Source organism: Monodon monoceros, unplaced genomic scaffold (assembly GCF_005190385.1).
Source record: "Monodon monoceros isolate NGI ecotype Baffin Bay Population unplaced genomic scaffold, NGI_Narwhal_1 Super_Scaffold_18, whole genome shotgun sequence".
Lineage (NCBI taxonomy): Eukaryota > Metazoa > Chordata > Mammalia > Artiodactyla > Monodontidae > Monodon > Monodon monoceros.
The window spans coordinates 21,550,276-21,574,799 of NW_021703774.1; the positions used below are offsets into that span (position 1 = coordinate 21,550,276).

At 40.0% G+C, this 24,524-nt stretch overlaps 1 protein-coding gene across 3 annotated transcripts; it reads left to right on the forward strand.

Moving 5' to 3' along the window:
• The first annotated feature begins 3,084 nt into the window (after positions 1 to 3,084).
• CNIH4 (cornichon family AMPA receptor auxiliary protein 4) lies at positions 3,085 to 23,259 on the forward strand. Of its 3 annotated transcripts, XM_029230944.1 has the most exons (5): positions 3,085 to 3,250; positions 6,681 to 6,749; positions 14,639 to 14,751; positions 19,140 to 19,280; positions 22,576 to 22,773. In XM_029230944.1, the coding sequence occupies exons 1-5, from the start codon at positions 3,182 to 3,184 to the stop codon at positions 22,601 to 22,603; spliced, it is 420 nt and encodes a 139-aa protein (XP_029086777.1). In that variant the 5' UTR covers positions 3,085 to 3,181; the 3' UTR covers positions 22,604 to 22,773. The 3 variants fall into 3 exon arrangements, with proteins under 3 accessions (XP_029086777.1, XP_029086779.1, XP_029086778.1); XM_029230946.1 differs by lacking the exon at positions 22,576 to 22,773 and having other exon boundaries at positions 3,126 to 3,250; positions 19,187 to 19,280; XM_029230945.1 differs by lacking the exons at positions 3,085 to 3,250; positions 6,681 to 6,749 and adding an exon at positions 11,098 to 11,128 and having other exon boundaries at positions 22,576 to 23,259.
• The last annotated feature ends 1,265 nt before the right edge of the window (positions 23,260 to 24,524 follow it).

The following is a 24,524-nucleotide window of genomic DNA, read 5'->3' on the forward strand; positions in this document are numbered from 1 at the left end:
GTGAACGAGGCAGGAATGTACAGTGGAGAAAGGACAGCCTCTTCAATAAGTGGTGCTGGGAAAACTGGACAGGTACATGTAAAAGTATGCGATTAGATCACTCCCTAACACCATACACAAAAATAAGCTCAAAATGGATTAAAGACCTAAATGTAAGGCCAGAAACTATCAAACTCTTAGAGGAAAACATAGGCACAACACTCTATGACATAAATCACAGCAAGATCCTTTTTGACCCACCTCCTAGAGAAATGGAAAGAAAAACAAAAATAAACAAATGGGACCTAATGAAACTTCAAAGCTTTTGCACAGCAAGGTCATAAACAAGACCAAAAGACAACCTTCAGAATGGGAGAAAATATTTGCAAATGAAGCAACTGACAGTGGATTAATCTCCAGAATTTACAAGCAGCTCATGCAGCTCAATAACAGAAAAACAAACAACCCAATCCAAAAATGGGCAGAAGACCTAAATAGACATTTCTCCAAAGAAGACATACAGATTGCAACAAACACATGAAGGGATGCTCAACATTACTAATCATTAGAGAAATGCAAATCAAAACTACAATGAGATATCACCTCACACCTGTCAGAATGGCCATCATCAAAAAATCTACAAACAATAAATGCTGGAGAGGGTGTGGAGTAAAGGGAACCCTCTTGCACTGTTGGTGGGTGTACAAATTGATACAGCCACTATGGAGAACAGTGTGGAGGTTCCTTAAAAAACTAAAAATAGAACTACCGTATAAGCCAGCAATCCCACTACTGGGCATATACCCTGAGAAAACCATAATTCAAAGAGTCATGTATCACAATTTTCATTGCAGCTCTATTTACGATAGCCAGAACATGGAAGCAACCTAAGTGTCCTTTGACACATGAATGGATAAAAGAAGATGTGGCACATATATACAATGGAATATTACTGAGCCATAAAAAGAATCGAAATTGAGTTATTTGTAGTGAGGTGGATGGACCTAGAGTCTGTCATACAGAGTGAAGTAAATCAGAAAGAGAAAAACAAATACTCTATGTTAATACATATATATGGAATCTAAAAAAAAAAAAGGTTCCGAAAAACCTAGGGGCAGGACAGCAATAAAGATGCAGATGTAGAGAATGGACCTGAGTACGTGGGGAGGGGGAAGGACAAGCTGGGACTAAGAGAGAGAGTGGCATGGACATATATACACTACCAAATGTAAAGTAGATAGCTAGTGGGAAGCAGCTAAGCACAGGGAGATCAGCTCGGTGCTTTGTGACCACCTAGAGGAGTGGGATAGGGAGGGTGGGAGGGAGAAGCAAGAGGGCGGGGATATGCAGATATATGTATATGTATAGCTGATTCACTTTGTTATAAAGCAGAAACTAACACACCATTGTAAAGCAATTATACTCCAATAAAGATGTTAAAAAAAAGGAAAAGGAAAGCAAACAAAAAAGCAGACTCACAGATACAGAGCACAAACTAGGGGTTATCAGTGGGTATGGAAGGGGGGAGGGGCAATAAAGGGTTATGGGATTAAAAAAGGGTTATTATGGGATTATATGAAATCACGTGTGTGAAACTTTTGAAAATTGTAAAGCACTATTGTTTCATTCAATAAAAATTAAAAAAGACTCAAAAAAAGAAAATGATACAAGGGACAGGAGAGAGGAGTTAGGAATAATTTATTATAAGATACTTGCATTAGCCACAAAATGGTATAATGTTATTTAAAAGTGCTCCACAACAAGAGAAGCCACAGCAGTGAGAAGCCCGTGCACCACAGTGAAGAGTAGCCCCCACTGCTGTACTAGAGAAAGCCTGAGCACAGCAATGAAGACCCAATGCAGCCAATAAATAAATAAATAAATAAATTTATATATATATGAAAATAAAACAGTAACAAATATGAGTCCCATATAATATTGGTCCAACTATATCAATAATCACTTAAAAAATTTTTTTTTGGCCGCAAAGCACAGCTTGTGGGATTTTAGTTCCCTGACCAGGGATTGAACCCATGCCCTCAGCAGTGAAAGCGCAGGGTCCTAACCACTGGACCACCAGGGAATTCCCCAAAAATACAACCCAACTATATATCATCTACAAGAAACCCACTTTCAATATAAAAACACATATAGATGAAAAGTAAAGGCATGGTTGCTATGACATTAGAGCTTTAATGTTCTCACTATAACAACAACAAAATGGTAATTATGTGAAGCAAAGGATGTGTTCACTAACCTTATTGTGGTAATTATGTTGCAGTATATATGTGCATCAAATCATCACACTGTAAACCTTAAACTTACACAATGTTATATGTCAATTATATCTCATAAAATTAGAGGGAAAAAAAAGCAAGGGGATAGGGATGGAGAAAGATGCATTGGGTCGTCCAAAAGGTTCATTTGGTTTTTTCCATCAGATGGCTCTAGTACAAAGCATACTAACAGGCAAAAAAACACAGTCTGAAGAGACAGAGCAAGAACCAGATCCAGACTCAGTTGTGGCAGGGATGTTATAATTATCAGACTATGAATTTAAAACAACTATGATTAATAAGCTAAGGAACTACTGGAAAAAGTAGACAACGTGCAAGAACAGAGGGATAATGGACTTCCCTGGTGGTGCAGTGGTTAAGAATACACCTGCCAATTCAGGGGACACAGGTTCGATCCCTGCCGGGAAGATCCCACATGCCTCAGAGCAACTAAGCCCATGAGCCACAACTAAGATCCCAGAAGCCGCGTGGAGTGGCTTGAAAACCTCTTACCATTCCCAAGTCAGGGATCCAGTGGGTCCAGTGCGGAATCGAAAGAAAATTTAGCACATGGCAAAGAAGTTCTACTGCGTATCCAGAAGATTACAAGCGATCAGTAAATACTCGTTGACTAATTGCTTGTCACATTTTTGGAAATAATCAATCAGATTTAGGATAGAGACTCGGCCCACCGCTTTGATAGGTATTCGTACTACTGAACTACATTTCCCAGCATGCATCAGACTCACGGCGGTAGAGTTTTTTGGAAAATAAAAGACTACAACTCCCGGCATGCCGCGTCCCGGCGGAGTGGACTGTGTTGCTCCAACAAGCAGGGGTAAGGGCCTATCAGGGGGCGGGGCGGGGCTGGTCCGGGCACCACAGCCAGTTAGACGGAAGGAGCGGCGCGGCGGTGGCGGAGTAGAATGGAGGCGGTGGTGTTCGTCTTCTCTCTCCTTGACTGTTGCGCGCTTATCTTCCTCTCAGTGTACTTCGTATCCTTGCCTGAGGCGGGCGGAGGCCGACCTGGGGCCCTCCACCCGAGGGAGCAGGCTGGGGGTGGGCCTGGGTGGGGGCCAGGGCAGGTGCGAGGGAGCAAGGCAGGCGGCCGGCGGCCGGCGCGGGTACCGTGGGCGCTGGCCCGGCCCGCCGGACCGATGTGGCGAGCCCGGGCGGGAGGAGGACCCCGGCTGCCCAACTTCGCCCCTCACCCGGGGGTCCGAGCGGGCCTTTCTCTTGAAGCGCCCCGGCCCGGCCTGCCCGCCGCCGCTCGCCCCTGTGACGCCCGGACCCGCTCTGCCCTGCACGGGGGCTGGCACTTGGCCTCCCCTTGTGGTCCTCAGGAGAGAGGGGTCGCGGTTTTCCTCCTTTTGGGTCCTGGAGAGATCAGGGTTGTGGTTTTTCTTGCAGCTCCCTTAGGCCGGGCCCTTCGCCGGATGCTGGGGGTCCCGAGAACGACGGCTCACGTCCCAGGGGTGGTCGCTAGTGGTCTGTCCCGCGCTGAGCTCGGCGGAGGCGATTTGGCGCCTCTTGTCATTCTCTGGGCAACACCCCCGCTGCCCTCCCCTTTGTTCTCGCGGGTGTTGGAACTTGTAGCGACCTTTCACGTCCAGGAGTTGAGTCATTTCAAAAACGGGTGAAGTGTTTCCTTCGCGATGCCTTTTTGTAGGGAGCGTTGGGAAGGGTTTGTTTTAGAAACCAGCTGCAGCTGATTATTTCGGTTGCTCCCGTCGGTTGCAGACCTGTAAATTCAGTAACTATACACGTAATTTAGTTCTCAGTCGTTTATCAGCTTTTACACTTTTCTGTGTCGACCCATGTTTAAAACTTCGGCATTTTGTATCGCTGTTCCTGCTACAGTATTCATACTGTATTTTCCAGGCCAATAAATGGTCGTTGAACCTAGCACTCTAGAAGGCGTGTGGGCTACAACTCTACTCTCGAGGGACCTTCTAGTCTTAGTTGTCACCCAACGATGCAACGCACAATCCAATTTTAAGTAATTAAATGTAAGCGAAGAAAAAACATGAGAAGCTCTGCATTGTATTTTTTTCCCTTGGAAATTACATGTGTCCCTTTCTGACAGAATTAAACTTTTTGTTTGCCAGAGCATTCTGGCTTTAGGATGGTTGTACAGAGTATGTTTTCAGTGTGGCTTCATACTTTGTTATGGCCTGGCAACTTGTTGAAGTGGGATGGGACAAAACTTGGAATCAGGACTCCTTGCTCAGCTAGTTATTTGCTATGCACATTATTTCACCTCTCTAAGCCTCAGTTTTCTTATCTTTAAAATGGGGGAAAATGTTTACTTCCCAGATAGGTATGTGCACAATGAGGGCGTGTTAAGCACCTAGCAGCACAATGCCTACCCCATGGCCCATGTTTAGTAAATATTGCTCTGCCTTCCCTCCCTACCCCGCATTGAACAGCAGTTTTTACTTTAACTGATGATTTCTGACGAGGAGAACCCTGACTTTTATTAGGCTTGGCGAACTGACTGAAAGGGCAGCATCACTTAGGAAGTTTTGATGACCTACATCTCTCTTGTGGCATAAGGAACGGGAGCTTAAGTTCAGAGAAATGAAACTTGGATTTATCTTACTGCAGTTTAGAAAACTAGCCTTGATAATTTAAAATAGCCTTGGCTAGGGAATTTCCTGACGGTCCAGTGGTTAGGACTTGGTGCGCTCACTGCAGCAGGGCCCCGGGTTCCATCCCCGGTCAGGGAACTAAGATTCTGCAAGCCGGGCGGCACAGCCAAAAAATAAAAAAAGCCTTGGCTTATACCAGTTTATGTACATAGAAACATGTTAGGTGGAGTGTTGGACTTAGATATTAAGGTACATTCAGGATGTGTTTTGATGAAATTCAGCATATTATTGTATTTTGGGATAGTTGTACTAGCTTAATATTAGAGCCAAGAGGTGGAAAATCATCGGGTATACATTCTGTAGGGATAAGAGTTTTTCTGGACTTTGAACCAATAAGGAAACCTGCAGAGAAGGAAAGGGGTGGATATTCAAAATCAGACGCAGGCAAGAGCAAAGGTGCAGAGAAAGGTGTGTTCATGGCATTTCTGGGTGATGGAGGAATAGGCCATCTGGAGCACAAGGTTGATTTTGGTGGCAGCAGGTCAGGTTTGGAAAGGCCAGATTAGATTAGATTTTGGAGGGTTTGAATGTTAAGGAGAGGAGGGCTTTCATTTTTATCCTCTAGGCAGTAGGGAGCCATTGAAAATTTTTGACATAAACAAAGTGGTGTATTATGAAGATAAGTCTGTAGAGTGGGTTGGAAACAGGAAAGATTGGAAGGTAAGAAACCATTAGGGAATGGGTTCATTTGGATCTGGAATGGGATACTAATTGTGGACAGGTGAAAGAGGAATTAATGTGAGTGGTGTTAAAAAGAAATGATTGATAGGACCAGGTAATGATTGATTCTGAGATATGAAACAGAAGGTAGAAATAACTTTCCATATTTTGAGCCTGGGCAAATGATGCTTGTGTCATTGACAGAAATAAAACAAACTGGAGGTGGAACAATTTGTGGAGAAAGTGATGCTTTTGACTTTGGCTGGGTTGAGGTGATAGGGGGACTATCCATATGGAAATGTATAGAATTTAGTTGAGAACATTTCTTTTTACCTATTTTATTGGACATTTTCGAACATAAAGGTAGAGCAGTGTAATAAACCCCATTTTTCTATTGCTCACCTTCAGTGATTTTCAACATTTTGCCGTTCTTTTTCATTTTTTTCCCAACTATTGTGGGGAGGCTGGGGGTGCATTTTAAAGTAAATACCACACATTCAATTGAAGACTTTTTATGTCTATCTGTCCCTCACATTTTTATTTGTAAGTTTATATTTTGTACTAAAACCCATTTTTTGTTTTAGTCCAGTATAATGTATGTTTACTGTGGAAAGTTTGGTTATAGAGAAAAATGTTGGGAAAACAAACCATCTGTAATCCAACTTTCAAGACATAACCACTGCTAACATATGGCCAAGCTGAGTTTATAGTTTTGTATCCTTTTTCTTTTTCATATCTTAAGTCTTCAAAGACATTTTATGGATATATCATAAATAAACACTTTTTCTATTGGGAATTCAGGTTTATAACATTTAAACGGTTTATATAGGTCATATTTTCCATTTCTTTTGGCCACTGTTTTGACATTTGAGGAATCCAGCTTGAATGTTCTGGTATGGGTCACATTAGAATTGTGCGTAATAAGAGGATTATTTTGTGAAAATCACTTGCTGAAGGAACATAAATGAGAAAATTTAGTTGTCTAATAAATGAACTTTAAGGAAATAATCTTTTCAAGTCAAAAATCTAATTCTGCTTTGCAACTGGGATTGCTTTCTGAAACTTAAATAGTTGTTATAAAAGAAGTCTAATAATTCCTTATCTTGATTGTCAGATAATTACATTGTCTGATTTAGAATGTGATTACATTAATGCTAGATCATGTTGCTCAAAATTAAACAAGGTAAGACATTTCTTTCCTCATTTTCTGGCATTGAAGGCAGTTCTCCATTTTCTGTGTTAGAGATAATTACAGATAGTCAACATATGTGTATTTGATATTCATTGGAATGTTTGTGGAACTACTGTGCTTTGCAATATTTTTAGATCATGAAACTATACCAGAAGACCTAACTTGAAATTTTGTTTCTTTACTCTTTTTCCTTGTTGTCCCTTTGTCCACAATAGACAACATCATTACTCAGACTAGGTGAAGGTTCGTTATCAGTTAATTGTTTTTGTCTTCTGTGTCCAAACCCCCTCCTCCCTGCTCTTTGGGAAAAAGCTCAGTCTGTCTTTTGTTGAATGAAAGAGGACCTTTTTGTGGCTCCTAGAGAAATGGAATTAGTTGATTTGTTTTAAGGCCATTTTACCTTTAGTATGTAGTCGGAACTTTATATTGGCAATAAAACTCTGAATTTCCCAGCTCTTTTAGATATGGGGAAACCAGTTGGTCCTGATTCATTTTATGAGATGAGCAGACAGAAAAGTTTTCTGGATATAAAAGTTCATATAAAAATACAATAACTGAGAAGTGCTTTTTGGCTTGACCTAAAAATGATTCTCATGTGTCTTTTCACACCTTCGGTCTACTTAAGTTTCTTTGGCCCATGACGGAAATGAAGTTACACTTGGAAAATTAAAATTTCTAGTAAATTATATTCTTCCTCTCCTCTCCTTCCTTCCTTCCTCCTTCTCTCCCTCCCTCCTTCTCTCCCTCCCTCCCTTCCTTCCCAATTGTCCAGAACATGGTTTAATACAGTGATAGATTTAAATAAAAGATTTTGTTTATCTGCTATGCTTTCAGAGTTCTTTTTTTTTCTTGAGATATAATTGACATGCAACATTGCATTAGTTTCAGGCCTCCTCATCTTTATTTTATTTTTAATTTTTTAAAAATTGAAATTTAATTAATTTTAAACAAATTAAGTTCCTGCTGTGTGCCAGGCAGGGCCCTCTGCTTTTTTAAAAAATTGAAGTGTGGTTGATTAGGCCTCCTCATCTTTAGAAGAATGATTTTATACTGATAGATAGATCCATCTAATATATATATATTTTCAGATGGATTGTATTTCTTTTTATATTTCTTGCTTACTCAGTATTTTAGGTGGGTATTTTGTGGGTTTTCTTTTACAAAAATACAAATAAACACACAAAAAAAGGTTACCTGGATTCTTCTATTGAGAAAGTTACTCCTTCAGTTTGAAGTTAAGTAGTTTTTTTAACGTTAATTTTTGTTTTTGTGAAAGTTATACTTGCATACAACTAAAGTCAGAGGTACTACAAAGCTTGTAGTGAAAAACAGCAGTTCCTTCCTGACCCTTTTAAATCCTATCTGTCTTGCTTCTTAGGGGCAACTGATTTCAACACTTGAGCTGTTAATTTTTTTCTGATATTTATATTCATATTTATATGCTTGCACTACTATTTCCTTTTCTTTTTTTTTGGCCGTGGTGCGTGGCTTGCAGGATCTAAGTTCCCCAACCAGGGATTGAACCCAGGCCACGGCAGTGAATGCCCAGAATCGTAACCAGTAGGCCACCAGAGAACTCCCACTATTTCTTTTTTATAAATTTTTATTTATTTATCTATCTATTTATTTATTTATTTATGGCTGTGTTGCGTCTTCGTTGCTGTGTGTGGGCTTTCTCTAGTTGTGGCAAGCGGGGGCTACTCTTCATTGCGGTGCACGGGCTTGTCATTGCGGTGGCTTCTCGTGCTCGGCTCTAGGCATGCGGGCTTCAGTAGTTGTGGCACGTGGGCTCAGTAGTTGTGGCTCACGGGCTCTAAAGTGCAGGCTCAGTAGTTGTGGCACACGGGCTTAGTTGCTCCGCGGCACGTGGGATCTTCCTGGACCAGGGCTTGAACCCATGTCCCCTGCATTGGCAGGTGGATTCTTAACCACTGCGCCAGCAGGGAAGTCCCTCTCACTATTTCTTGATTTATCAGTTTTACATATTACCTATTGACTTCTGAGTCAATATGGCAGATTTAGTTCTTAGGTACCCCCTTCTAAACATCTCTCCTATTTTTCCATTTTCTTTTTAAGTTTATATTCATTGTTTATATCATTATGATATACTATTATATTATATAAACATTTTTTATTGCCGAGCCTTATGGTAGACAGTGATCATATTTTTCTTTCTAATTTTTTTTTCTGCATAGCTTTGTCTTTTCAGATAACATCTTTAAAGCCCTTCAGTACTATTTTCTAAATGTTTCAAACATGCTAAAATAATCTGTCAGTTGTTTTTTTCTAGGTGACATTTCTCCTCAAGACCTACATCCTCTTGCTATAGTCTGGACTGGTTGCTCTTTAGGCCTGTTTCACAGCCTCCATCCTGGGACTCCTGGTTGGATCCCCTGATTCTTGGAAATCATGTCTTCCTTTCTCTTGGCTTACTACTTCGTTTTGTTGGAGTAGCTTCTTGAGATTTGGTACATGGGAATTAAATTTTGAGAACTTGCATGTTTGAAAATGTCTTATCCTTTCCCTTGATTGATAGGTTCTCTGAGTGTAGAATTCTAGGTTAGAAAAGATTTTTTTTCAGAGTTTGCTTGGTCAAGGTCTTTTAACTTCTAGTGTTGTTCAAGTTGGGAAGTCTGGTGCCATTTTGATTTCTTATCGTTTTGATGGGATCTCTCTCTTCCCTCTCCTCCCACCCCTACCTCCATCCTCTCCAGAAGTTTTAGAATCTTAACCTTTATCCTTGGTTGGGTTTATTTATGGTAATCCTTGGTGTTTGGGAATTTTGCAGTGGTATACCTTTGTTTAGGCCTTTTTCACTCATTGTTTTGGGCATCTGAGAGGTTCTTTCAATTTGGGAAATTTTCTTCTACTTCTTTCTTTGATAATGTCTTCCCCTTCTATTTTCTCTCTTCTCTTTCAGCAACTTGGATTTGCTGGATAATTTATCTGCTGGATTGATCTCCCAGTTTTCTTTTTCTTATTTTTGTCCCTTTGGTTTTTTTCTACCTTCTTGTTTTAAGATTTCCTCTGTTTTATCTTCTGAATTTTCTTGTATGTATATCATTTATGTCAAATTTTTAATTTCTAAGAGCTTTTTGTTCTCTTGGTTCATGCTTGACTCTCTTCGTTCTCAAGGATATTGATTATAGCAGTTTTGAAATTTCCTTCTGCTTCCTACATTATATCTGTTTTTTTCCAAGTTCCTTTCTCTTTGTTTTTCCCCCTTCTTTCATATTGAGGGCTTTCCTCAATTTCTGATACGTGGCTATCTAGTCATACTTTAGGGTAAGGCACGAAAATACTCATTGGAAGCTCATTGGGTGGTCCAGGCTGTTGACTGACTGGTAGGTAAGACTTCACTGAGGGTAGTTGGTGGCTACCTTTTTTGGGGGTACCTGAAATAGCAGTTTTTTTGTAGGTGTTTTCTCTTGTGCCATTAAGTTACTCCAGAGAAGAATCTTTCAAACTCCTGCCTGGGTGAAATAAGCCTAGTGCTTCTTACCCCTAAGTTAGGGGAAGAACACATTATTAAGGAGGGAAGAGAAAGAGAACAGAGGGCTTGGTAGAAAGTTAGTATCCAAGTATAATAAGGTCAAGTATCGCTTCCTGAAACTTTTGTTTTAGGTTTTTGTTTATGTAAACCAAAATGCAGCCCACAGTAAGAAATCCAGAGTTTGAAAGCTACTTCTATGTGGGTCTGATAGCATGGAGGGAAGTAGTAGTAACATCAGCTAACATTTATTGAGTGCTTACTTTTTTTTTCTTTACATCTTTATTGGAGTATAATTGCTTTACAGTGGTGTGTTAGTTTCTACTTTATAACAAAGTGAATCAGTTATACATATGTTCCCACATCTCTTCCCTCTTACGTCTCCCTCCCTCCCACCCTCCCTATCCCACCCCTCCAGGTGGTCACAAAGCACCGAGCTGATCTCCCTGTGCTATACGGCTGCCCCCTACTAGCTAGCTATTTTATGTTTGGTAGTATATATATGTCCATGCCACTCTCTCGCTTTGTCACAGCTTACCCTTCCCCCTCCCCATATCCTCAGGTCCATTGTCTAGTAGGTCTGTGTCTTTATTCCTGTCTTACCCCTAGGTTCTTCATGACATTTTTTTTTTCTTAAATTCTATATATATGTGTTAGCATACGGTATTTGTCTTTCTCTTTCTGACTTACTTCACTCTGTATGACAGACTCTAGGTCCATCCACCTCATTACAAATAGCTCAATTTCGTTTCTTTTTATGGCTGAGCAATATTCCATTGTATCTATGTGCCATATCTTCTTTATCCATTCATCCGTTGATGGACACTTAGGTTGTTTCCGTCTCCGGGCTATTGTAAATAGAGCTACAATGAACATTTTGGTACGTGACTCTTTTTGAATTATGGTTTTCTCAGGGTATATGCCCAGTAGTGGGATTGCTGGCTTATATGGTAGTTCTATTTTTAGTTTTTTAAGGAACCTCCATACTCTTCTCCATAGTGGCTGTACCAATTCACATTCCCACCAGCATTTCCACTAAGATCAGGAACAAGACAAGGTTGCCCACTCTCAACACTCTTATTCAACATAGTTTTGGAAGTTTTAGCCACAGCAATCAGAGAAGAAAAAGAAATAAAAGGAATCCAAATTGGAAAAGAAGAAGTAAAGCTGTCACTGTTTGCAGATGACATGATACTATACATAGAGAATCCTAAAGATGCTACCAGAAAACTACTAGAGCTAATCAATGAATTTGGTAAAGTAGCAGGATACAAAATTAATGCACAGAAATCTCTGGCATTTCTATACACTAATGATGAAAAATCTGAAAGTGAAATCAACAAAACACTCCCATTTACCATTGCAACAAAAAGAATAAAATACCTAGGAATAAACCTACCTAAGGAGACAAAAGACCTGTATGCAGAAAACTATAAGACGCTGATGAAAGAAATTAAAGATGATACAAACAGATGGAGAGATGTACCATGTTCTTGGATTGGAAGAATCAACATTGTGAAAATGACTCTACTACCCAAAGCAATCTACAGTTTCAATGCAATCCCTATCAAACTACCACTGGCATTTTTTCACAGAACTAGAACAAAAAATGTCAGTTTGTATGGAAACACAAAAGACCCCCGAATAGCCAAAGCAATCTTGAGAATGAAAAACGGAGTTGGAGGAGTCAGGCTCCCTGACTTCAGACTATACTACAAAGCTACAGTAATCAAGACAGTATGGTGCTGGCACAAAAACAGAAAGATAGATCAATGGAACAGGATAGAAAGCCCAGAGATAAACCCACACACATATGGTCACCTTATCTTCGGTGAACAAGGCAGGAATGTACAGTGGAGAAAGGACAGCCTCTTCAATAAGTGGTGCTGGGAAAACTGGACAGGTACATGTAAAAGTATGTGATTAGATCACTCCCTAACACCATACACAAAAATAAGCTCAAAATGGATTAAAGACCTAAATGTAAGGCCAGAAACTATCAAACTCTTAGAGGAAAACATAGGCAGAACACTCTATGACATAAATCACAGCAAGATCCTTTTTGACCCACCTCCTAGAGAAATGGAAAGAAAAACAAAAATAAACAAATGGGACCTAATGAAACTTCAAAGCTTTTGCACAGCAGAGGAAACCATAAATAGGACGAAAAGACAACCCTCAGAATGGGAACAAGTATTTGCAAATGAAGCAACTGACAAAGGATTAATCTCTAAAATTTACAAGCGGCTCATGCAGCTCAATATCAAAAAAACAAACAACCCAATCCAAAACTGGGCAGAAGACCTAAACAGACATTTCTCCAAAGAAGATATACAGACTGCCAACAAACACATGAAAGAATGCTCAACATCATTAATCATTAGAGAAATGCACATCAAAACTACAATGAGATATCATCTCACACCAGTCAGAATGGCCATCATCAAAAAATCTACAAACAATAAATGCTGGAGAGGGTGTGGAGAAAAGGGAACACTCTTGCAGTGCTGGTGGGAATGTGAATTGAGTGCTTACTTTGTGTGTGGCTTACATATATTATTTTGTCTAATTCTCTAAAACAACCTCATGAGGTGTAAGTATTATCTCCATTTTACAGATGAGAAAATCATGATTTAGAGAGGGTAGATAACTGCCTAAAATTGCACAGCTAATAAATAGGATAGAGCATGAGTTTTACTCCAGGTTTATCTGATTTTGCAGCTTACACATATTAGCATTATGTTAAATTGGTTGCACTTTAAAAATGCATTTACATATTTAAAAACGTTTTGGTTGATTGCAAATTAGGTTTAAGACCCTTCCTCTTTGTTTATTAAGAAAAAGTGGGATATCCCTGGTGGTGCAGTGGTTGAGAATCCATCTGCCAATGCAGGGGACATGGGTTTGAGCCCTTGTCTGGGAAGATCCCACATGCTGCAGAGCAACTAAGCCCATGCACCACAACTACTGAGCCTGAGTGCCAGAGCCCGCAAGCCACAACTACTGAAGCCTAGAGCCTGTGCTCTGCAACAAGAGAAGCCACCCCAATGAGAAGCCCGCGCACTGCAATGAAGAGTAGCCCCTGCTCGCCGCAACTAGAGAAAGCCCACACACAGCAACAAAGACCCAATGCAGCCAAAAAAAAGTATCTAAGGGAATTTCCTGGTGGTCCAGTGGTTAGGATTCCGTGCTTTCACTGCCCAGGGCGTGGGTTCAGTCCCTGGTTGGGGAACTAAGATCCTGCAGGCCTCGCAGAGTGACACCCTCCCCCCCAGGAAAAAAGAAAAACTGTATCTGAAATCTAAATGCAAGAGACCTGGGGCCAGTGTGTCTGGGCTTCTGTTATATAGCTCTGCCACTAAGTAGCTGTGTGACCTTGGGCAAGTTACTTAATCTCTCTTGAATTTTATTTTCCTCATTTCTATAAGTTGGGAGTGCCAGTTTGTGGCTCAATAAATACTAGCTATTAACTTCCATTAAAAGAAAAATCTCTACTCATAGGAGAGGAAAACTATTGGTGAATTGAGAACCTGCCACAATAGCTGTTGATATATGAGAACTAGAATATTGCACAATAAACAAAGAACATAGATAAGGGCACTGGGTGCTATAAAGCAAATAGTCTGGGATTCTGTTATCCTGGTCCATTATCATATTTGTTTAACTTTGAGCTGATATTGTAAGCTGTTAAAGTACTTTTTTTTTTTTTTTTTTTTTTTGCGGTACGCCGGTCTCTCACTGTTGGGGCCTCTCACTGTTGTGGCCTCTCCCGTTGCGGAGCACAGGCTCCGGACGCGCAGGCTCAGCGGCCATGGCTCATGGGCCCAGCCGCTCCGCAGCATGTGGGATCTTCCCGGACCGGGGCACGAACCCATGCCCCCTGCATCAGTAGGCGGACTTTCAACCACTGTGCCACCAGGGAAGCCCTAAAGTACTTTTTTTTTTGGTGGATGTGAGATGATTTCCCCCAGGGTTCTGGAGCTTGGAAACGTTAGAATCGGTATTCTGACCTGAAAGGCAGCATGTATGTGGATATAAACCATCCCAAATTAGAGTAAGAGGCTTTAGCACAGATATTGGAATAGAAAGTAAATAATACTCTATTTTTTCTCTAGTTGTCATTTGTACCTGCTTAGAGAATGAATCTGAATCTTTACTTAGGGTAAAATGTAATTAAAGACTAAGTGCATTATTTTTAAGCTGTGTCCTGATTTATTTGCACTGGGTAAGCAGTGATAGCAGTATGCAAATCTGGGACATCCGAGCCTAAAAATAATCTTGAAACACTAGCTTGGAAATTCTCTGTACTTTCTTTGATTTAATTTCAAGTAACATGTACATTCTGGAAGGACACAGCAGTGAGATGTAATACTGTGTTCTTCCCTTGCAGTGGGTAATTCCAGAATTGGTTGGCCATACTATTGTCACTGTATTAATGCTCATTTCATTGCACTGGTTCATCTTCCTTCTCAACTTGCCTGTTGCCACTTGGAATATATATCGGTGAGTACAGTTTGTTTATTTATACATATGAGTACTGGTAGCATAAAGTTCACCCATTTAAACTATACTATCCAATATGTTTTTGGTATATTTATAGATGTAAGCAACCATCACCACAATGTATTTAAGAACATTTTCATCACCCCCAAAAGAAGCCCTATGTCCTTTAGAAGTCACTCCCCTCCCCCAGCTCTAGGCAACTGCTAGTCTCCTTTCTGTCTTTGTAAAATAACCTGTTCTGGACAGACATATCATTTAAAAGAGATCAATATGTGATCTTTTATGGCTTCTTTCACTTAGCATAACATTTTCAGGGTTCATCCATGCCGTGTCATGTATCAGTACTTTATTCCTTTTTATTGTGGAATAATATTCCATTGTATGGCAATACTACATTTTGTTTATCCATTTGCAATTGATGGGCATTTGAGTTGTTTCCACTTTTTGCCTATTATAAATAATTCTACTGTGAACATTCATGTGCATATTTTTTCATTAAAATTATTCTTTTAATTTACCAAAATGCAGTGTAATCATGTGTCTTTTTTTTATTATTAACATCTTTATAGGAGTATAATTGCTCTACAATGGTGTGTTAGTTTCTGCTTTATAACAAAGTGAATCAGCCATACATATACATACATCCCCATATCTCCTCCCTCTTGCGTCTCCCTCCCACCCTCCCTATCCCACCCCTCTAGGTGGACACAAAGCACCGAGCTCATCTCCCTGTGCTATACAGCTGCTTCCCACTAGCTATCTATTTTACATTTGGTAGTGTATATATGTCAATGCCACTCTCTCACTTCATCCCAGCTTACCCTTCCCCCTCCCCATGTCCTCAAGTCCATTCTCTACGTCTGCGTCTTTATTCCTGTCCTGCCCCTGGGTTCTTCAGAACCATTTTTTTTCTTTCTTAAGATTCCATATATATGTGTTAGCATATGGTATTTCTTTTTCTCTTTCTGACTTACTTTGCTCTATGACAGACTCTAGGTCCATCCACCTCATAACAAATAACTCAGTTTTGTTTCTTTTTATGGTTGAGTAATATTCCATTGTATATATGTGCCACATCTTCTTTATCCATTCATCTGTTGATGGACACTTAGGTTGCTTCCATGTCCTGGCTATTGTAAATAGAGTTGCAATGAACATTGTGGTACATGACTCTTTTTGAATTATGGTTTTCTCAGGGTATATGCCCAGTGGTGGGATTGCTGGGTCATATGGTAGTTCTATTTTTAGTTTTTTAAGGAACCTCCATACTGTTCTCCATAGTGGCTGTATCAATTTACATTCCCACCAACAGTGCAAGAGGGTTCCCTTTTCTCCACACTCTCCAGCATTTATTGTTTGTAGATTTTTTGGTGATGGCCATTCTGACTGGTGTGAGGTGATACCTCATTGTAGTTTTGATTTGCATTTCTCTAATGATTAGTGATGTTGAGCATCCTTTCATGTTCATGTGCATATTTTTGTGTGGACATATACTTTCATTTCTTTTAGGAGTGGAATTGCTGGGTCATATGGTAACTCTATGGCTTGACCTTTTGAGGAACTACCTGAGTGTTCAAAAGCAGCTGCACTATTTTACGTTCCCACCAACTGTGTATGAAGGTTACAGTTTCTCCACATCCCTGCCAACACTTTTTGTTGTGTCTTTTTTATTTTAGCTGTCTGATTGAATGTGAAGTGGTATCTCATTGTGGTTTCGATTTACATTCCCTAGTGACTAATGATGTTGAGTACTTTTTAATGTGCTTATTAGCCATTCATATATCTTCCTTGCTCTATATGTTTTTAATTAATTTCTTTTTTATTGAATTATAGTTCATGTACAATATTATATGTTCAGGTGTACAGTATGGTGATTCACAATTTTTAGAGGTTATACTCCATTTATAGCTATTATAGAATATTGGTTATATTCTGTGTTGTACAGTATATCCTTGTAGCTTATTTTATACATTTGCTGCATATGTTTTTGATTAGCTAAGTTGGCATGATATAAATTATGCTTTGGGAAGATTTTTCTGGAAGCATTATATAGTATTGATTGGATGGAAAAGAGGCAGGAGGTAGTTCAGAGACGGGGGTGAGATAATATAGTACTGGAATAGAGTTGTGATAGTGGGAATGAAAAAGATAGGGCTAGGGCTTCCCTGGTGGCGCAGTGGTTGAGAGTCCACCTGCCAATGCAGGGGACACGGGTTCGTGCCCCGGTCCGGGAAGATCCCACATGCCGCGGAGCGGCTGGGCTCGTGAACCATGGCCACTGAGCCTGCGCGTCCGGAGCCTGTGCTCCGCAAAGGGAGAGGCCACAACAGTGAGAGGCCCGCGTACCAAAAAAAAAAAAAACAGAAAAACAAGATAGGGCTATATAAGTGGTGATAGGAAGGAAGAGTGGACAAGAGTTTAACCTATTGCCTATGAAAGATGAAGAGAGAAGTCAGAATTGAGTAAGAGAAAGCTTTTAAGGACTACTGAGGAAGTGGTGACACTCCTGTTAGATAAGCTAGCAGTCAGAGAAGGATAAGACTCTTTGAGACTACAGATGGTCCTCGATTTACAATAGTTTGACTTTTGATTTTTCGACTTCATGATGGTGTGAAAATGATACACAGTTCAGTATAAACCGTATTTCGAATTTTGAATTTTGATCTGTTTCTGGACTAGCGATATGCGGTATGAAACTCTCTTGTAATGTTATAAAATAGGCTTTGTATTAGACGATTTTGCCCAACTGTAGGCTAATGTAAGTGTTCTGAGCATGTTTAAGGTAGGCTAGGCTAAGCTGTGATGTTCGGTAGGTTAGGTGTATTAATTGCATTTTCAATTTTTGATGGGTTTATCATGATATAATACCATTGTAAATCGAGGAAAATAGGTATTGAGTTGAGATGCTATCCAGATATTCGTTTGTAAATACCATATATACCATTTATTCAGCCATAGATGGGCTACTAGGATTTGGGGGAGAATTTAGATTTGTGAAACTCAGAGAGCCATTTGCATTTCACAGAAGTCATAATTGAGAAACCAAATGTGTGGCGAGAGTGAGGAACCAAGGTTGGACTAGAGAAGCTTGGACATGAGAGAAGGAAGAGGTCATGATCAGTGCTAGATTAGGACATGCATGCTGTGCAGATGGCACAGTTGGGATGCAGAAGCGTAGACGCTTAAACTCACTGATCCTCTCAAAGTAACCCAATTTTCTTATTTGTAAAAGGAATCATTTGGGGAAGAAGGAGAAGATTATCATATGTAATACTATATACACAGTGGTATTTAATAAATATGAAACGTTATGTGTTATCTCAAGAGGCCCAAAGACTCCATAGCGTGTTAAACACAGTATCTTCAAGATTTTTTTTTTAAGTTTGAGTCTGAGTCTGTGGGAGCACTGAGTTGAATTGGTCTGGATTTGGAACTCAGTGTGTGCTTACTGTGCCCTTTAGGTTCCGTATTGACTTTGTAGCCCTGTTCTCATTCCCTCACTGTGGTCATACCTCCATCACTATAAAATGTACATCTCTTATTTGTCAAAATATTATTATTTTATTTAATATTTACATAAAAATTAATTTAAAATAAAATTTATATTTTAATTAAATGTAATCTGTACTTTTTAAGAGTCATGTAAAGTTAGGCACTGCGTTTGCATCTGAACTCTCCATTTATTGTCTTAACTGAAGAGTTTTATTTTACCACAGTAGCATTTATTCTAAATCATTTCTGTCTTCTTTAAATTGCTCTTCTCAAGTAGGTACCGTTTATTAGCCATGCAGATTGAGACATATCTGTTGATCAGCAGGAGCACCAAAGATGAGGATTCTATTTGGGATATAGAGTCTCTCTTTTTAGTATCATCTGTGAAATGGGAATAATTATGTTTGACACAAAGATGTAAGTGTTAAACATAAAGACAACTTGCAGAGATGTTGTGAAGGTGAAGGGAATTGCATTAATTAAGTTAGAACCTGGTAGATAAAGAAATTTCTAAGAACTTGATAAAGTTGGTTTGGTTTTGGGGCCCCCTTCATTTGTGTCTCATGGAAGACAGCTATAGGTATTACCGATTCAGTAGTTTTCTACAGAAGATGGGTAAAAGGGTCTCAGTGCATAAAATACCCTTCTCTAGAGTGTTAATGTATTTGTTTCAGAGGGCAGAAATTACACCTAAAATTAATAGTATTGTATTTTCAAAGGAAGACTAAGGCATGGCCTGTGACATCATTATAATACCTTGTCCATATTTGGTCATATAAGGCTGCTATGATTGGTTCATTTTTGAAGGTTGATTATTACTGGTTTACTTATTTTTGAATATTTATGCTGATGATTTGATTTTCCTTCTAATGTGTGTGCATCCTTTAATTTACCAGGTTCGTTATGGTGCCAAGTGGTAACATGGGAGTGTTTGATCCAACAGAAATACACAATCGAGGGCAGCTGAAGTCACACATGAAAGAAGCCATGATCAAGCTTGGTTTCCACCTGCTCTGTTTCTTCATGTATCTTTATAGGTGAGTTTACAGTCCTGGCGTTTTCCTGGATGCCATATGCTTTTGACCGGTAAGGTATTACTATACTGTAGGATTTTGTATTAACATTGCAGAGCTTTTGGGGATTATGTGAATTTCTTGTGGCTGTGTAGATTTTTTATGTCATGTCATTGAATCAGGATTCCATTCTGTCTGACCTGGAGTAGAGTTACTCCATGTTATTAGTTATTCCTTAGCTGTTGAGGCTATCAACATGCTTAAAACTGTCTTTGCTGTTCTTTCCCTCCCCTGGTATCCAGCTGTGAGGTCTCACTGCCTGTTATAAACATTACTATATGTACCCCCAGAGAGTTTCCCACTCCTGGGTCTTCTGGGGACCAGAGCACTGGCAGCAGCTCTCAACAACTTATATCCACGTTGGGCTGATCTTTCTTGGCATTAAGGAATTTAGGTGTGATGCCTTTTCTCCGGGATGCAAGTGGTCTGTTCGGGTAAAATTTCATCAGTCTTCCAGTTAGATTGGAAGTAAGAATTAATATGAAGGATTGGCTATCAGACACCGGAAGCCTCATGCAGTCCTGTTTAAACTTATATTTATTACCTTAAGTTTTAGAGATAACATGCCACCTTTTCCTTTACCCATTATAGACCCATAGAATACAGCAAAGAGAAAAAAATTGTCATGTGTGTATGATTTGATTAAGCCTTTAAGAGGCTAAAAGTCAAGCTTTTGTATCCAAGCTTACTTGTATCATTCCTGTTTTTTTCTGAGGTAAATTTTAAGTTTCACATGGGCATAAGACTAGTAGGAAAAAACTTGTACTGAACTAGACTTCTGTCACTCAAAAAAGTCCTAATAATTAGAAACTGTACAAAGATAAGAGTTTTAAAAAACTGCTATTTTGTCTGAAATAGCTTAGAAGTCAGAGTCATTTTAGCCTCTGCCTGAAAAAGCAGGCTTCCTAAAATCCTTTTGCTATGCTAATTCCACCCACAGATTAGATTGAAATTAGAGTTTAGGTGGTTTCCTTTTTACTATTTATTATATTTGCTTTTCTGTATTTTAAAAAATAGGACAGAAAAACCACACTAATAACATTTCTGGTTCTCATACCTCATTGCTAACGTGCTTAATTTTTAATCCTAGCATTAAAGATGGAGAATAAAGAGCAAAATTTAACATTAAGAATACAATGATACACCTTTCTTCTTCTTATTATTATTTTTTTGTGGTACGCGGGCCTCTCACTGTTGTGGCCTCTCCCTTTGCAGAGCACAGGCTCCGGACGCGCAGGCTCAGTGGCCGTGGCTCATGAGCCCAGCCGCTCTGCGGCATGTGGGATCTTCCCAGACCGGGGCACGAACCCGTGTCCCCTGCATCGGCAGGCGGACTCCCAACCACTGCGCCAGCAGGGAAGCCCTATTCTTATTTTTATTACTTTTTAAAGTCAAACCATATGAAGGTATCTTTACCATCATATATGTTCCCTTCTATTTGTCAGAGACAAAAAGCAAGGTGGTTATCCTTTCTTCATCCTTCTCTCCCCTCCAGGTTTTATGCTTTGGAGAGTAAACTAGAGTGGACAACCCCTAGGTCTTGATAACATGAGCTTCTTGAGACATCTGGGAGCAAAGCTAATGTAGTCACACTTTTGGGTGTAAATGTAGGATTAGGGAGCAGTATCTTGCTTAGTAAGACCCAAAGTCTTAGGATTTAAAAATGGACAAGAGTTTCTTACCTCTCAGTTGTTGAATTTAAAGCAGTGGGAAGATGGACTGAAGACTGGGGACTGGAGGAATCAGGAAGCAATTTTGGGGCAGGTTTAAGGTATGGTTCTTTACAATGAAATAAAAGATAGGCAACCAGTATAACTGGTTTGCCTGAGTAGCTGCATTGCTCACTGGATGCATCCTTTCTTTTTCTTTCTTTTCCCTTCCCTTCTCAGCTTGTCATTTTTAGCCATGTTGCTATTGCCTTCCCCCTTGGCGTTCCTTGTAGCTCAAGGGATCAGGATGGAAGAGTAATCGCAGATGTTCTTGTAACACTTTTCTCTTAGCTTTGGTTGCTGTTTTTAAAAAGTGTTTACTATTCTAAATCATCCGATTTCTAATGTAGGGATTTATGCTGCTCCTTCTGTATCGCCTGCCACCACTTGCATGGTGCCTTGCACATAGCAGACATTCAGCGTTTGTTAAATAGAATTAAAGGAAAAAATTCCCATCTTCTTTAGAGATTGGTGGAATCTATGCCTTTGGTGTTTGGTTAGGTGCCAGCCTGGTGTAATCTACCACTCCCTCACTGTGTGACCTGGGGCAAGTTTCTTATCCTCTCTGTGCCTCAATTTCTTCATCTGAAAATGGGATAATAATAGTACCTGCCTCATGGGCTTGTGATGTGGATTAAATGAGATAATGCATATAAAGCACTTTGGTTTGTGCTGACCTCTTGTAAGCTCTAACAAAGTGTTCAAAAATATTGGTTACTACCATTAATTTGTGCTGTGCACTGTGTACCCTTAGTTTGTTTAAATTTGGACAACGCATCACTTATACCATTAGTAGTGTAAGGGTATTTCTGTGTTTTAGTCATTTGCTCTCAGCATAGCAAGGCTGATTTCAGTAAAAAAAATGATAGTCTTGTTACTCTTGTTAAGTGTGGTGGTTTTAACAGAGTATTTACTGAGTGACCGCCATGTGTCAAAGACACTGTAAGGCACTGCGCGTGACACAAAAGGAGCAGCGCAGAATCCCTGTGTCAAAGCTGGGAGCCTGCTGATTGCAGCACGCGGGTGTCATCCTGGAGAATGAAAGTGGGTATGAGCTGAGGTGTGCAGGAAGAGGCAGGGCAACGGCCCTGGGCCGAGAGGCTGGCTTCCCAGAGGCCGTGCTGGAGCCTGATGGAGCCTGCCGGATCCTGAAGTCTGAGAGGAAGTTACTGGGTTGATGGGGGATGAGAGGAGGGGTTCCAGGGGCAGGAACAACGTGTGCGAAGATCTCCATGGAGAATTAAAGTTTTTTCCTAGACACAGCTTGTTTTCTCTAAGCTAGAGCCCAGCAGTGCTTTTAGGTTATGCTCCCTACCACCACCTCTACCCCGGTTTTCTTTCTTTCTTTTTTTTTTTCTTTTAGTGAAAACGTTAGGGCCTTTTGATGTCCTAATATAGATATTCTTTCCTTTAGGTGTAAATGATTGCTTTTGCTTTTTACTTAAGTGAGTGTTCCTTGCTGAGCCTTAGGGATGCAAGTCTGGACAGACCAGACTCTGTAGGAACATTCCTAAGGAAACATTAGTAACATTAATTTCTTCTCTCCACAGTATGATTTTAGCTTTGATAAATGACTGAAGCTGGAGAAGCCGTAGTTGAAGTCAGCCCACACTACAGTGCACAGTTGAGGAGCCAGAGACGACTTAAATCATCCTTAGAACCATGACCATAGCAGTATATTTTTTCCTCTTTGAACAAAAAATATTTTTGCTGTATTTTTACCATATAAAGTATTTAAAAAACATGAATTGAGTTTTTGTAGCGTTCTGGTTCTCAACTTTAGCCTGCACCCCAACGTGTGAAGGTGTTTTTCATCATCTGTATGTTGAAGATAGTTATCTGTGTGTAGGAACAGGACTGTCATGCCAGCCTTGCATGCCAAAGAAACAGAGGACACGCTTTAAAGGGAAAATGTAATAGGTGAGCAAAGTGGCTCTTCAGGTCTACTGAGAAGTCAGAGTACAAAGCGATACTGTTAGTCTGGGCAAAGGAAGAAAGAAACTAAACTACCCTTTTGTCTATATTGCGGCAGCTTCCTGTATTTAATATGGTTTACAGATTTATGGGACTGTAAGCCAATGTCTTTTCACAAGAATGTTAACAGAAAATGACATTTCAAAAAATATATATTTCTTTGCTGAATTTGTGAACCCTTATAAGCCATTACACATACGATGTAATTCCTGCTTATAGAAAGGAAAATAAACCAAAAAAGCAAAACTTTATCAAGAGCTTTCATTTAAAAGCTGCTGCCTCCACGATCGCCCTCAAACCCATATACTCCCACTGGCCCTTGCTACGTCTTGGTTTTGCATTCTCATTGGTCCAGTTGTATTTGATCTGTCCGATATATTTTTTAATGGGTTTGGAGAGGTGATTTGGTAGAAGATGCCCATCAGATCAGAAGCAGGGGTAGCCAGTCATTCGGTGTCGGTGAAACTGAGCCTGTCAGCGCTCTGCTTGGGGCCTGATTAACCGTAGCACTCCTGTCCTGCTGCGCTGACCACTGTCCATTTCATGGACATAGCAGTATCCGGCCAGACTTGACTCCTTGGAGGTATATTTGTCCATTCTTGCAGTTGTTGAGGGCACTTAACCTCTTGGGCTCTGTTTGCTGGGTGAAGTGAACCTGGCAGTATATTCTCAGTGCTCGTTTGTGTTTTAATGTGGCCATCTTCGGCGCTGGCATTTAGGCAAAACGTGGCTGCGTTTTATGGCAGAGTCCAAAGAGGTTATTCACTCTGTTGAGGCAGAATTGGATAGTCACATAAAGTGTGTGGTCACCAAATATCAAATGTTGCATGTCCTTTCGGCCCTGGACTGGGTCTAGCCTTGGCAGAAGCCGGAGAGGCACTAAGCAAAACTCCCTATATGGATAGACCCACATTTTGAGGATGGTGGTATACCCTGGCCACACATGAAAGGAAGGGTGAAATGGTAGGCAAAGTAAACTTGGTTCTGTTGGCCTCTTTCGAGCTTCAAAAATTGCTCCTTGGGGGTATCTTGTATTTCTTCCAGGCAAAGAGCCAAGAAGCTGTAACATAGAAGTTAGTTTGATGCATCTCTCTTACCCTTTCCTTCTTAGGCACCTTCCTCTATTTAAAAAAAGAAAAACAGTCACTTAACTCTGACTTTATCCTTAACTTCCAGTGCCTCTAAATGTTCTGCTCAAGCTTTGAAAGCAATGAAGCTGTTGGAGAACTTAAATCCTTAGAACTGAGAGATAAACAAGCTACTTCAGGAAGCTCAAAGGTGGTGGAGGACTGTTGACCAAAATGTTTTATCTTCTCATTCTTCTTTTTTTAAAAAATTGAAATTTTCACAATATTGTGTTAGTTTCAGATGTACAGCATAGTGATTCAATTATTTTTTTCAGATTATATTCCATTATAGGTTATTACAAGGTCTGGAATATACAAGTATTCTTAGTAACCAAAATAGAAACCTGTGTAGTTGAGAGCATCTGGCTGTCAGTTTACATACCATCAGGCACGTATGT